The 13,920-nt window shown below is 46.0% G+C and overlaps 1 protein-coding gene across 7 annotated transcripts in view; it reads left to right on the plus strand.

The window, feature by feature from the left end:
• shaker (potassium voltage-gated channel protein Shaker) overlaps positions 1-13,920 on the plus strand; it is a 489,510-nt gene that overhangs the window by 142,520 nt on the left and 333,070 nt on the right. The window contains exon 1 of one of the 7 annotated variants that reach the window (XM_033473822.2): positions 4,146-6,209. The exons of 2 other annotated variants lie outside the window; for them this stretch is intronic. In XM_033473822.2, the coding sequence (XP_033329713.2) occupies positions 5,779-6,209 (431 nt within the window). In that variant the 5' untranslated portion in view covers positions 4,146-5,778. Of the gene's footprint in view, positions 1-4,145; positions 6,210-13,920 lie in introns of those variants that run through there. 4 more of the 7 variants (XM_033473814.2, XR_004490632.2, XM_033473800.2 and 1 more) reach the window with 4 other exon arrangements.

The raw sequence follows: 13,920 nt of genomic DNA on the forward strand, positions 1-13,920 counted from the left end.
CCGGAAGAATATTTCCATGGAAAACGATCGAACGAAGTTGCTCGTTCAAGTGCAACGTTATCCAACTTCCGTTGCACCTGCGGGAATACAGCAGAATTTTCGATGGCCGGAGCGTTGGTCCGAGTGGAATTTGTAGGCAGACGATCGGAAGACACTCTAATCGACGCGATAGGAATATAGGCTATCGCCTGCACTCAATCTCGGCTCCTCCCAACTTTTTAATTGTTCAGTCGACCAATTAAAATCTCTGCTCGCTGACTATCGATCCGGAACAACCGGGGTGTACGCTTCAACGGCGAACCGCCACGCGACACACAACAGAGCCGATTCGTCGTCGGGCTTCTCGAATTAATGTGATCGCGACGCTGCCGAAACCGGGGGATCGTTTCTTAAGGAATCCCTCGGGAGACTCGAGGCATGGTGCAATTCCTACGAGAGAGAGAGAGAGAGAGAGAGAGAGAGAGAGAGAGAGACCCTAATTCAGCCAAGAGTATTGTACCGGTTCGCAAACGAAACCATTCCAGTCGTCGGCTCATTGACGGATACAAAGGCTAAATTCGGCGGCGTCGAATTCCGGTGTCCTCGTTAACCAAACAGTGCTTCCTAGAAGACTCGACGATACGTGCTCGCGGGTCATGTACGAACGACTTTATGTATCGGGTGAGTCGTGGGGAACGGGACAGTTGAATGCTTCGTTGCGGTGGTGGTGAATTTGAGACTCGAAATCAAATCGTTCGACTAGAGGGAACGTCGCAGTGGCTGGTAGCAAAAGATCATCGTATTTAGGGTATTATTCTTTATCGTTATTGAATTTTTTCTTATCAAATATCTTTCTAGCCGTGTTAAAATACATACCTTGAAATAAATTTCCTCCAAATTTCGTTCTGGAATAATTAATATTTAGAAACACGAGAGTTGAAACGACGAAGGTCCTCGATGTACGTTGATTCGGCAGATTTTGCATTTGTCAGTGGAAGCTCTGAAACGAAAATGAAACGTAACTTCGTAAAATGTAATTTTGAACGCTTCAGCGAAGAGTAGGAATTCTCCGAAAGGTTGATTTACGCATGCTAAAAATTATAGAAATATCGTTTTTAATCTCGACATTGGCGAGAAAGAAAAGCACGCGTCGAAAGTCTTCGTGAAAGTAGTATTTACTCGCGAGTTGCTCGAACCTATCGCTATCGTGTCCAACGCGGACCACGTGCTCGGACCGTGTCGTGTTGATCGGGCTGGCGATCGTCCAGTCGGTTTTTCGTATAATTCGAAGACGAGTGGCCTTGCAACCGACTGGTGTGTTTACGTTCCCGAAGATCGTTCACCCGCGCCCACACGATTCTCCATAGTCGCGACCAATTCCCGCCCACGAGACATAGTTGCTGGCAGTCGACGCCCACGCTTTCGTTTTGTTTCGGAGTCTGTTCGCACTTGAAGTCGCAACGCCTTCCGTGACCTAGGCATTTTCGCCCAGATCATCTACGGTCTATTAACCAGATAATCTATTGCGCCCTCGTACGTTCCTTAGACAGATTTGCATAAACCGTTCTAAAAACAGTACTTCGGCCATTCTGGTTTTCGGCCATTCTGACTTCGGTCTCGGAATCAACGGTGGACGTTTCGTTTACAGTTTCACTGAAGAAAAATACGTCGTACAATACAAAGCAAAAGTGCCAAAAGTTTTACGGTATACGAAAAGAGAAGAGTAAATTTTTAGCTTGAGAAACATATGAAAATTAGAAATACGATGCACAACTTAGGTGTGCGAAAATCATTTTGCAGAGAGAACAAGTATTCCAAAAGAAGTACGCATTGGTATCATTATTTTTAACTATGCTTTGAAATGCATTCTCATTGCAATATATTGAAAGAACCGAACGTTGCGAGTAGAGAGAGAAAATTGTAATTTTATATAAAATTATTATAAATAAAATAATAATAAAATTATTATTATAAATTTGTAATTTTATATAAAATTACAATTTTATATAAAATTACAATTTTATATAAATCCTCACAACGTTCAGTTCTTTCAATATAGCACAGTTAAAAATAATATTCTCGCAACGTTCAATTTTATTATTAATAAAATTTTGTTACTAATATAAATATATATAAATTTAACTCTCTATTTTCGGTTTCGTTAATTAAACGACTTCGATATGGTGGCTATTTTTCGATTTCATCTTCGGCGCTTAACGTGTTAACTCATTCACTTCTATTTCGTACAAGGATCCGCCGACTCTTCGTTTATGCTGCGATAAAAGTAGCACCCGATCTCGAAGCATTTTGACAGGCGGCGGACGTCATAGTCGAAGGATGGCGGGGTTTTCCATAACCAGCGGTACAGCGGCAATAAATTAATGTACCGAATTACTCTGCCGACAAGCGAGAGCAGAGTCAGACCTTTTGCATCTGCGTCACTGGTCACGGGGCACCCTGCGCCGAGGCAATAACCTTGGCTCCGCTTTTCCGGAGATTGGAGTACATTCGTCTTCGTTAGCCCCGGCTGCTGCGCGTCGCCCTCATTTTCATGAAAAACCTGCCCGGGTTCCGTTCGATCCGATTAGGCAGGCATCGGCAGGCATGGTCTCGCACCTGGACTCCACCTGGAACGAGAGTGATCGTTCGTCGGTGTGTTCTCCGAGTGCAACCCTCTCGAGCCCCGTTCCCGGTGCCGCCACCCTGCGGCCAACCCGTGAACCGGGTCTATTTTCGTTCGGGGGTGGAGGGCGTGGATGACTCGTTTCGCCTGTGAACTGCGTGAGGCTAGGTGTAAATGGATGTTCGAGTTGGCCTGCACCCCTTCTCTCTCTCTCTTTCTCTCTCTCTCTACCTCCCCTCTCTATTTCAATCTCTCGTGCACATGTTTAACGATTAAATATTCCAATGCCCCCTCCCGCAGAACGCGAGACTGCCCGCGATTTGAAATTCCACCGCGCCTCGTCCCCGCGCCAACTTTTCACTTTTCACCCGATTCTCAAGGCTACGCTACCGGCCACCCTCAAACCTTGGCAGAGATGACTCGTCGGTTCTGATCGTGCTCCACTTTTTCCACCCCGGTGTTCTCGCTCGCGAGAATGCCTCGTCGTTACCGCAGCGCGGCTATTTTCGACGATTCGGCTGGGAAAGGATTTAAAATCGCCTCTCTAATTAATAGCGCGCTGTGCGAATATTTCTTCTTCTTACTCGAATCCTTTCTCCCTTAGCTCTCTGTAATTATTATTGCAACGTTTCGCTTCTGCTTGGTTGCCAGGTCGATTTTAACTTCGTCCCCAAAAATTCGTTCGCCGAGCGATGCGCCTCGCAGTCGCGAAATACGCCCGAGAAGCACGAATTAACGTAAAATGTTGGCGCACATTTAGAATCTTATCCACTTCCAGTCTATCACCGAAGGTTATCAGATTCTCGAATCGTCTTTCTCGTCGCTCGGTCCCGCGTTGCTCGAAAATATCACATCCGTCGCCGAGTGCATTGGAAACGGAACAAGTTTCCCGTCGAACTCGCTAGGAAGATACTTGAGCAGTTCCGAACTGCGAGTTGCATGTCGCCCGTGAATTGGTTCGCTCGACTGCAAGAAGGCAAACAAACAGAACGATCCAGCGTCTCGGGCGGTAATTAGGGTAGAGGATGTTCGCGATAGTCGGTCGTAAGACCTCCAAACTCATGGGCAATTAATCGGCAGAAGTTGTCGCGTCCCGCGAGCACCGATTATCACCGCCTTCCGACCTCCGCACCCTCATCAAGATTCCGGTCGCGCTCCCCGAACCAGCGCCCCGAAACTCGTTAGGGCAACGCGAGACGCGCGACATCGAGCGATCGCTCGATCGGACGCGCGCGTGCGTGCAGTCCGATCAGAATGCGATTGCTCTTTCCTCGCCTGGACGTTTCTTCCAAATCGTTTATTTACTCGAATAGATGCATTAGCCGTTCTATCGAGCCGTGAAATTACCGGTTCTGATTCCCGTCACCACGGAGGAATTCGCTACGACATGTTTACCTACGAATAAGTAATAGCAACTACGTATTTATTATTATAGCAACAACATGTTTGCTCGGAGTTCGCAGCAACATGTTTGCTCAGAGTTTCAAACAACATGTTTGCTCAGAGTTTCAGGCAACAACGTTTGCTTTGAGTCTGCAGAAAAGTTCGTCGCGGAGCCAATCGATTAGTTCAATTACGAACAGTGCCATTGTTCTCGTGGAATGTCATTCGATTCCCACGCGAACGAGTTCGAGCAGTCGGTTGTTACAAAATGATCCCACTTCGAAGAATAATTAATTGTCTCTGTACGTTTGAGCAAGCGAACAGACCTCGAAGCAAATCATTTTCAAGATCGTCGACGCATCGATCGAAAGCTCCGATCGATCCGGCTCGCGTCTGCGAATCAGCTCGGCGAAGCTCGATAACAATCGCGTAGGGAGTAGGTGTTGCATCCTCGCCGAGCCACCCCGTAGATCTCGTAGAACTTTCCTAGCGTTCCAGCAGATGGCCTATTTCCATAGGACGCCATTGGAATCACCTGTCCGTGGCCACGGGTTCGGCCCGTTTTCTGTAGCGATTCGCCCGACCCAGTTGATGCCTAAGACGTTTTCGGCACAGAGGAACCCCGCCTCCGTAGATCGCATTGTATCAACAGTCCCGGCTCGTTCCCGGCAATCCATCCGGCGTATCCTTATTCACGGCGGACGAGGATCGTCGCGGAGAGTGGAGAAGCCTGGACACAATCGCGGAGAAGTCGGCGAGCCCCGTTCGCTGATTGCGCGACGCGATTCAAGCGAGCCAAATGGTGTGCTCTCCCCTCGGTCCTCTCTCTCTCCTCCGGTTCGAATAAGGGATGACATTGCACCTGGTTGTTTCCGCGTCGCCGCGGTGCTGCCACCGCGCGGAATCCACCGGAGCTTGTTCTCTCTCTCTCGCTCTCTTAGTCTCTCTTTCTCACGCCGACGAGAGGGCGAGAGAGGACTGGTGCGCGCGGAGTGAGTCGGCGTGATCGCGGAACGGAAGGAAGAGACGGTGTTTGGACATTGGTGTAGCCGCCGCGGTACACGTTGTCACGGCCTCCGCTGGCTTTCCTCCTTTACCGTCTCTCTTCTTTCTCTTTCCCTCTCTCTCTCTCTCTCTCTCTCTCTCTGTCTGTCTGTCTCTTTCGCGCGCTCTTCCTCTCATTCTCTCTGTCTCTTTCTCTCTCGCTCGCTCTTTTTCTCTTCGCCTCTCTCTGCCGTGTGTCCCCTTAGGAGACACACCTGTGCACACCGGAGAGATGGGCCACGAAGTAGTGTCTGCGTGCGATGGGATCGCACGTGCGTGAGTCGGTCGCGAACGGGTGGCTCGGCAGTGGCGTGGGTGCGTCGCAAGGTGGCCGGACAGAACAGTGGCCGGCGGTCGCGGGAAAATCGCGGGAAGATCTACGTTGGGTAAATCGCGGGGGAGTCGCGGGATAGTCGCGCGCGCGTGCATGAGTCCTCGGGGTGTCGAGGGGACGACGGGGTTGCGGGCCGTCGCCGCGACCGCGGCGGCTCGCGGTGACCGTCAACGATCGTGCCGGGTCCGCAGGACATCGTCTGGACACCAGCGAACCAGCCCCTTGAGAAGACCGCGGCCGAGACGAAGCCCGGTGGTGATCTTCGCGAGCGTACAGAGTGTCTGAAAGCGTGCTGCCGATCGGCTGCGCCAGGGAACAGGCGGCTCCAGTCGGATCCGAGGAGGATTGGCAGCGCGAGGAGCGGCAGAGTGGAGAGAGAGAGGTGGAGTGACCGGGCGATTAATCGAGGATTTGAATGGGTGGGCCGGGAGCCGGTAGGGTTAGCAGGCACGAGCTGAACGCGGTGCCAAAGAGCCACGTCGGTCACGGGGATCGGAGCCTCGTAATCGGCGAGCCAGCAGCACCAGCCTCGACCGACAGCTGCCGCTGTCACGCGATCACGGTCCAAGAGATCTCCGTAAACGGTGCCGGCCTCGTCCCCGCCCAACTGCCGCCCTCGCCGCCGCCCCTCACCTCGCTGCACATCGGAAACAACAACACCAGCTGCGTTGCGTTCAGCAACAACAACAACATCGTCGCTGCCGGCGAGCCGCACGGCATCCCGGACACCGGCAAGAGCAAGGCTGCCGCGACCATGTCCTCGCCGCCCAAGCACCGAAGGGGCTTCGACCCCAACGACGTCAACGCCAACGACTATCGCCGTTATCGTCGCGTTAAGACGAGACGGTGAGTTTTCCTTACTCTCTCTCTCTCTCTCTCTCTCTCTCTATCTTTCTCTCTCTCCCTCTCTCTCTCTCTCTCTCTATCACTGTCTCTCTATCCGATACTATATGCTCTTTATTCTTATTTCGATTCCGAACTTGTCCGTCCCAAATTACCCTTCGAGGCCGAGTCGCGTGACGCGCATCGAGGATGCGCTTCCGGTCCAACGACGTGCAATGTTTTCGACCGAAACGTAGAGTCGGGTTTGTAGGTTACCGTAGAATTCGATTCGCGATGCGACCCGTCTATTGGTTCACGTGTCTGACCAACACTTGCTCATTCTACTCGCGCTGATAATTGTGCTCGACGACCGGAGGATTACTTTGTTTACGCAGTCGAGAGCTGGAGAACGTTTCCTATATGGGTTCTCCGGTGATTTTGGCAGTGCGGGCGGATATTTGTTTCGAGGAATATATCTTGTTAATTCGCATCGTCGTAACTCGAGGCGATTCCAGGCGTATGGTTTCCGATGACAGCGAAACGGTGTTTCTTGTAGCTCGATGTCAATGTTTGATCGGACATCGATGGAATCGCCGATTTCTGTCTTCGTCACTCGAAACGATTACGAACGATCGATACGATGCAGGATTCATAATTGAAATTGTACTTGCATTTCTGAGAGCAACAGGAGACACAAGGGTGATTCAGCAGTAAGTGTAATTGTTGGAACCGACGTACCAGGGATCAGCAATTTCTATCTTCGGCTCTCGAGACAATTATTGGCATTCGATACAATGGCTCTATTATTAAAATTTCAAACGCATTTCCGTCTCTTCGCTGTCGCTTCTGCATACAGTCGTGCAATAATTTAATAATGAACGACATTATTTTTGCCCGGATATCGAATGACTTATTCCATTCTATTGTTAATACGAAAGGTACCGCCTTAGTTTGTAACGGGCGCGATGAAAGATTTATAATTCGAGCAGGTTAAAATTCGAAATAGTAGCACGATCGAGGCAATTTAAAAATGCCATTATATGGCGATTATGTATATATAAAATATTAATAGATATATATTATATTAATGCCATTATATCGTTTCCAATTTATTGAAATCGTTAATGAACGAAACAATATTGAATTTCATTTCTATTTGCCTCGGTCGATTCAGCAATTTGTATCTTGAATAAAGGTTGCCAGCCTATTGACGATGCTGAAACCACGTTCGTACCGTTCGCAAATAGCGAAACGACGACGTGTAGAACACAACGGCTATTCAGAGGCGGTGAAAAACGCGTCGAATCGACGCGAGGGACGGTCACAAGGGTTAAGAGGGTTCCGGTTATTTGTCGTGCTACTTTCTCCCGTTGCTCCAATAAAGCAATAGTCTCTCCGTATTTTAGTCCCGTGCTGACGCGCACAGTTAAAATTTCCCTGAATGAGAACGACGCAGACTTCGCTGGGAATAAAAGTGTTGTAATTAAAATCGCACGGTAACAAAAGCTATACGGGCATGAAAAGAGCCGTTTTGTATCGCTCCCTACGCTAGATTCGTTTCACTCTAATCTCGCATTACGAGCGAGATCTCTGAAACACACGCTGTTTCTCGATTTGTTTGCAACTTAATAAAAAAAAACAGGGTAAATTGCGAAGTTGTTAACAGAAAGAAGAAAATGTCACTTTTGACTTGCTGCAGCGGGTCGTACTAACGAACGAAGGGGGCTTTTGATCGAATTTTCACGAAGTTCTCGACAGAGTATATAGGCACTGCGAGTAGAATTGTCGGGTAATGGTCAGACACAATTGTAAAATTATACTGAATATTTTATTGTTTATTAATATTTTATTAATATTTATTAATATTTTATATCTATTAATATTATATGTATTTATTAATATTTATTAATATTTTATATCTATTAATATTATATGTATTTATTAATATTTATTAATATTTTATATTATAGTTTATTAATATTTTATAATATTTTATTGATATTTTATGTTTTTTAGACAATATATTTCTGTACACTGCAGTTTTTCCTTAACAATACGACGAGTCGCAAATTAGTTCACGATTTTTAAACGCAACGATCAGGCACAGAAGTTGCCCCGCTCATTAATCTTTCAAATAACTAGCAAGAAAACTGATTTTATCCTTTCTCTTTATTTCTCTTTTATATCCTTTTCGATCTAATTCTTACGACGCGTCCGTATAACAAATAAAACTCACCCGCGGTCAGATATGGTCTTCCTTATCTTATAATGTTCTTGGTTATTATATTGAATTCTAGCGGAAATTCAATGAAAGGAAAATAACAGTCGAGCACGTAATATGAATTAACGTCGCGACATCTTCGGGAAGGTAATTCCACGGTAGGTTGCGGAAAGGCGCGCGCAACTAATACCTTCCGTCTATTCATTTTCAATTTTCATTCGAACGGAAAGAACTCCGCCAGTAAAAGCTTTGCGAGTCGCTGGAATTTCCGCCGCGGGAAAGAGATAATTGCAACCCGGGGCGGCCGCTGTTCCAATCAGCGGCAGGAAGTAGCGGGACTTTTAGAGAAAAACGTAGTCGATTTTTCCGGTAGTTTCCGTGTAGCCAGCAGCTCAGGTCCCGCGACTCGGCCCGTACATCTGTTACCCGCCTAAACCCTGTTTTTCATGTTCTGCCTCGTTACCCATTGCTGCAACCCTTCGGCTCCTTGTCCGCGGGCAGAGCCGCCTCATTGTTCGAGATTTCTCAATGAGAAATCCGGTTTCGAGTTGTTTCGGGGTCCGGCCGTTGACCGTTGCCGAACAGACTCGAAATTCTATAATTACCGCCGCTGAATAATTCATGGTAGCTCTGCTCGCGTCGAATCGACGGCCCGCTCCGTCGATTCGCTCCCGTTGCCGACGATTCGACGATGCTTCGTCGATGTTTCGCTTTCGAGGATCGGCTGATTACGCTGCGTAGAAATTATGGTGCATCGAGCATCGATCGGAGAACGCGCCGCGACGAAATATGGAGAGATTTTCCATCGACGGATTTTCAATTCAATGGCGCGTGTTTTTAATCGAAACGATCATCACGAATTTTGTCCGCATTCTTTCCGCGCGATAAAATTGCTATTGATTTGCAACGGCGGATAATTGCAATCGTTCTCTCGCGCGGGTACCGAATACTCTCGCGAATACTCTCCGATCATATTCTACAGGCACTGCCACAATTTATGGGCCGCGACGATCCTATTTGGAAGCAGTTGCATGCTAAACGTTGCACCGTGTGTCGCAACGGAAATGTTGTTGCTTCGGCGAACAAACAAGTGGAAACTAGAGATCGAAATTTCGATTGTGTGTATTTAAGATACGCGTCTACACGCGTACACGTGTAATTAATGTATTCGTGTTTTAGTTCGTGTGCTTTTTTCTGTACGAGTAGAACCAGAAAATTAATCGATTCAAGTATATCAATAGAAATTATTATGGTTCGATTTGCAAGCTATCAACTGATCGTCTGCGTATCAGAAATTAGATGAGAAAAGATCTAACCCTTTGCACTCGAAGCTATTTTAACTGAAAATATAAAATCATTTTTCTCACTTGTAGTATTTCTACTTTATACGACAAAATGCATTTTATGCATGTGAAATTGACTCTTGAGACTCGCACAACAGTTACACTCTTAACAACAAATTTCTGCGTATCAGAAATTAGTTGAGAAAAGATCTAACCCTTTGCACTCGAAGCTATTTTAACTGAAAATATAAAATCATTTTTCTAACTTATAGTATTTCTACTTTATGTGACAAAATGCATTTTATGCATTTGAAATTGACTCTTGAGACTCGCACAACAGTTACACTCTTAACAATAAATTTCAGCGTATCAGAAATTAGTTGAGAAAAGATCTAACCCTTTGCACTCGAAGCTATTTTAACTGAAAATATAAAGTCATTTTTCTAACTTATAGTATTTCTACTTTATACGACAAAATGCATTTTATGCATGTGAAATTGACTCTTGAGACTCGCACAACAGTTACACTCTTAACAACAAATTTTTGCGTATCAGAAATTAGTTGAGAAAAGATCTAACCCTTTGCACTCGAAGCTATTTTAACTGAAAATATAAAATCATTTTTCTAACTTATAGTATTTCTATTTTATATGACAAAATGCATTTTATGCATTTGAAATTGACCTTGACATAATCCTTTGCACTCGCATCTATTTTAACTGCAAATATAAAATCATTTTTCTCACTTGTAGTATTTCTACTTTATACGACAAAATGCATTTTATGCGTATGAAATTGACTCTTGGGACTCGCACAACAATTACGCTCTTAACAATTTTTTAAATCTGAACATTGTCAATATCAAAATTATTTTAAAAGGTGATATAACACATTTTAGTGGTGCCTCAGAGTCACCACTCGAGTGCAAAGGGCTAATATTCGGATACTTTATTACACACATATGTGTAATTATATATGGAAATTATAGATATTTACGATACGTTAACTGCTGAATATTTCCATGCAAGTCTCGCGTGCCCGTGAATTATTCACGCATTTCGATACACGTGTACGCACGTGAAATGGGTATCTCTGGTGGAAACGTACCTCAATGGAGAAGGATCGGGAAAGTACTTGTTCGAATCGTCGCGAAGCATGATCCCCTGTCCTTGTCTACCGGAAGGCAGTGTCTTCCAGCCTTTCTCACGCAGCTTCCACTGACAGCGAATGCACAATGTTCACAGAGGCTTTGTATGTTCCACACCGTGGCGTTGGGCGCCGGACACAGACCTCCCCGACATCTCCCGACATATATCCACCAGCACGAGGCATTAAAAAAAAAAAAATCAAAAAATAAAATGTCGCAAATAAAATCAATCTCAATTCAATCAAAAACACACACAAGCTTGCGATGTTCGATGTTGGACCGCTTATACTGGTTGTGCCCCCGTCACGAAAAACCGCGGCGAAGCTTACCGAACGCCACGTCGCACGAAATCGACCAAAGCATATGCCATCCAATGAAACGAGCAAACCAAAAAGTAAATAAATAAATAGGAACGATAAACATACGGGAAGAGTGCGATAGGACGCCGAAACGTCCGTGTTTTCCGTGCGATCAACGAGGTGCGTCTCGGACGAGCCCGGCAAGAAACACGAAAAAACCGATCGACCGAATCGCCTGGTCAAAAAAATCGAAAACTAGATAAAGCGGAAATAGACGCGACAGAGAGAAAATGTATTTGGTCTGATCGCTCTCTCTCTCTCTCTCTCTCTCTCTCTTTCACGGTCTCTTTCTTTCTCTCTCTCTCTCTCTCTCACTCTCTCTTTCTCTCTCTCTCTCTTTCTCTCTCTCCTCGATCTGCTTTCGATCGGAGCTTGGAATGCGATGCGATGGAATGGAATGAAACGGAATGAAGAGCCTTGCACCTTGGACGATAAAGCTTTCACGCACTACTCGATTACTCCCGTCCGGAGCGACGGTGGGCGGCGAGGGGGCGGCGCGAGGGCCACCAAGCCCCGCCCCCTCGCCGCCGACCGGAATGCCTCCGCGAGAGTTCCCTTTCGGAAAACGAAACGCGGGAAATCGAAATCGAGACGCGAAGGCCCGAAAACGGAACCCGTATTTTCTTTCTGACGGCATTCTCGGCCCCGACCCATCCGGCACCGTCGTCGCGTTCGCAACGCCCATTGTTCTCCGTTAGACAAATGGCAGCGATCTCAATTTCGCGCGTTCGAACGGCCCAACCCGGAGGAAACGGAGACGCCGAGAACGCGTCCGCGTTTCCTCGCGCTTGCATATTGCAGATATCCCCACCTCCCTTTTTGTCGTTCGAGCAGCCACCCTTAACTGGAGGATTGGATGAGTTTTGTCTTGTGTGATTTTTTTCCCCTCCTCTTAATTGTTATTGCGATGAAAATTACCCCCGCTGTCTATATGTGGTGGTTGTGGTGTACCGATTTTTTGTACGGCTTTGCGATCGCTGCGACACCGGGCTGCGAGCGCTTCCCCTGCATTCTTTATGACAACACTGCGGATTTTTATCCGAAAAATTCTCCTTCTCTCTCTCTCTCTCTCTCTCTCTCCCTCTCTTCGAGGCTGACAGAATGAGAAATTAACCCCTTCTCTGGGAGCCTGTCCCAGATTTAATTGCTTCATCAAGAATGAAACGGCGGCTACTGTTTCGCACGTAGAAACGTTTTAGTTTCCGAGGTGGAATTTTGATGAAATTCAATAAGTTGCGCGGAGACGTAATCAAGCAAGGGGTTAATACACGCTTTGAAAATTTTCCGTCGCTTGAACGAGCTCCGCCGGTGTATAAAAATCCGCAGTACGGCGATAAGAACTGATTGTACGGAAAAATAATAAATTGGAAGCACTGCTGCTGGTAATAAAGTTTATACACGAATAGGTAATTTGTGACTCCGTGAATTCCCTTCTTCTCTGGTAGCTTTATTCACGACGATGGCGATTTCACGCGCTATCATGTGCACGGAACGTGTTCCATAGCGATCCATCGAAGTGCCGCTCATCGTTATTTCGTTTTCCGTTGCATCGCGAGACCCGATTGAACGGCCCCGCGCGCATTTATGTGTACCCCCTGTGATCGTGCAGCAAACATCCATGTCGTTTCAGCGGTTTTTTCATTTATTCTTAGCTGGCTAAAGATAACACCTCCTGATTGTAATGTGGATTTGTTTGAACAATGTGCCTCCTCTGAGAAAAGATCATTGTAATTGTAGATATGTCCGACCAATCGTTAGTTAAGATAAAAACGTAGATAGTGACCCCACGTCCAATCCTACAGGTAAAACTGTAAATCAAGATAAACCGCACAGGTTTCCGACAGGTAAGTCTCCAGTGTTCTGCGATTATTCCGATTATGTCTTATCAATAAACAATGTGTGCCCTGTCCAATCGCTGACCAGAGATGGGCGGATTTGTATTTAAATAATACTGAATTGTAGCTGCGTGAAAAAATCTCTAGCCACAAATTCAAATCTGTTTATCCAAATTCCCGTATATTCCACGATTCGATATACAGTAATGTCTCCCTTACTGACGCTCAGTTTGTCCACAGAAATGGACACTTTGGAAAGTGGAGATACGATTATTCGAGCCCTATAGCTCGTTTTTACAGTTGTTGACAATTCGTGACTATAAAAACAAATCGCAAAGCACGAATAATCGCATCTCCTCTTCCAAAATTGTCCATTTTTCTGCGCAATCTCTGCGTCAATTGAGACATTACTGTACAGTAATAATTACTGACGCTCAGGTTGTCCATAAAACCGGCCAATTTGAAAAGTGGAGATACGATTATTCGAGTCCTACAGCTCGTTTTTATAATCGTTGACAATTCGTGACTATAAAAATAAATCGCAAAGCTCGAATAATCGCATCTCCTCTTCCCAAATTGTCCATTTTTCTGCGCAATCTCTGCGTCAATTGAGAAATTACTGTACAGTAATAATTACTGACGCTCAGATTGTCCATAAAACCGGCCAATTTGGAAAGTGGAAATACGATTATTCGAGCCTTGCAAGCTCGTTTTTATAGTTGTTGACAATTCATGAATAAAAACAAATCGCAATGCTCGAATAATCGCATCTCCTCTTCCCAAATTGTCCATAAAATCGGTCAATTTGGAAATTGGAGATACGATTATTCGAGCCCTACAGCTCGTTTTTATAGTTGTTGACAACTCGTAACTATAAAAACGAATCACAA

The sequence above is a fragment of the Megalopta genalis genome, chromosome 1, assembly GCF_051020955.1.
Source record: "Megalopta genalis isolate 19385.01 chromosome 1, iyMegGena1_principal, whole genome shotgun sequence".
NCBI classification, from domain to species: domain Eukaryota; kingdom Metazoa; phylum Arthropoda; class Insecta; order Hymenoptera; family Halictidae; genus Megalopta; species Megalopta genalis.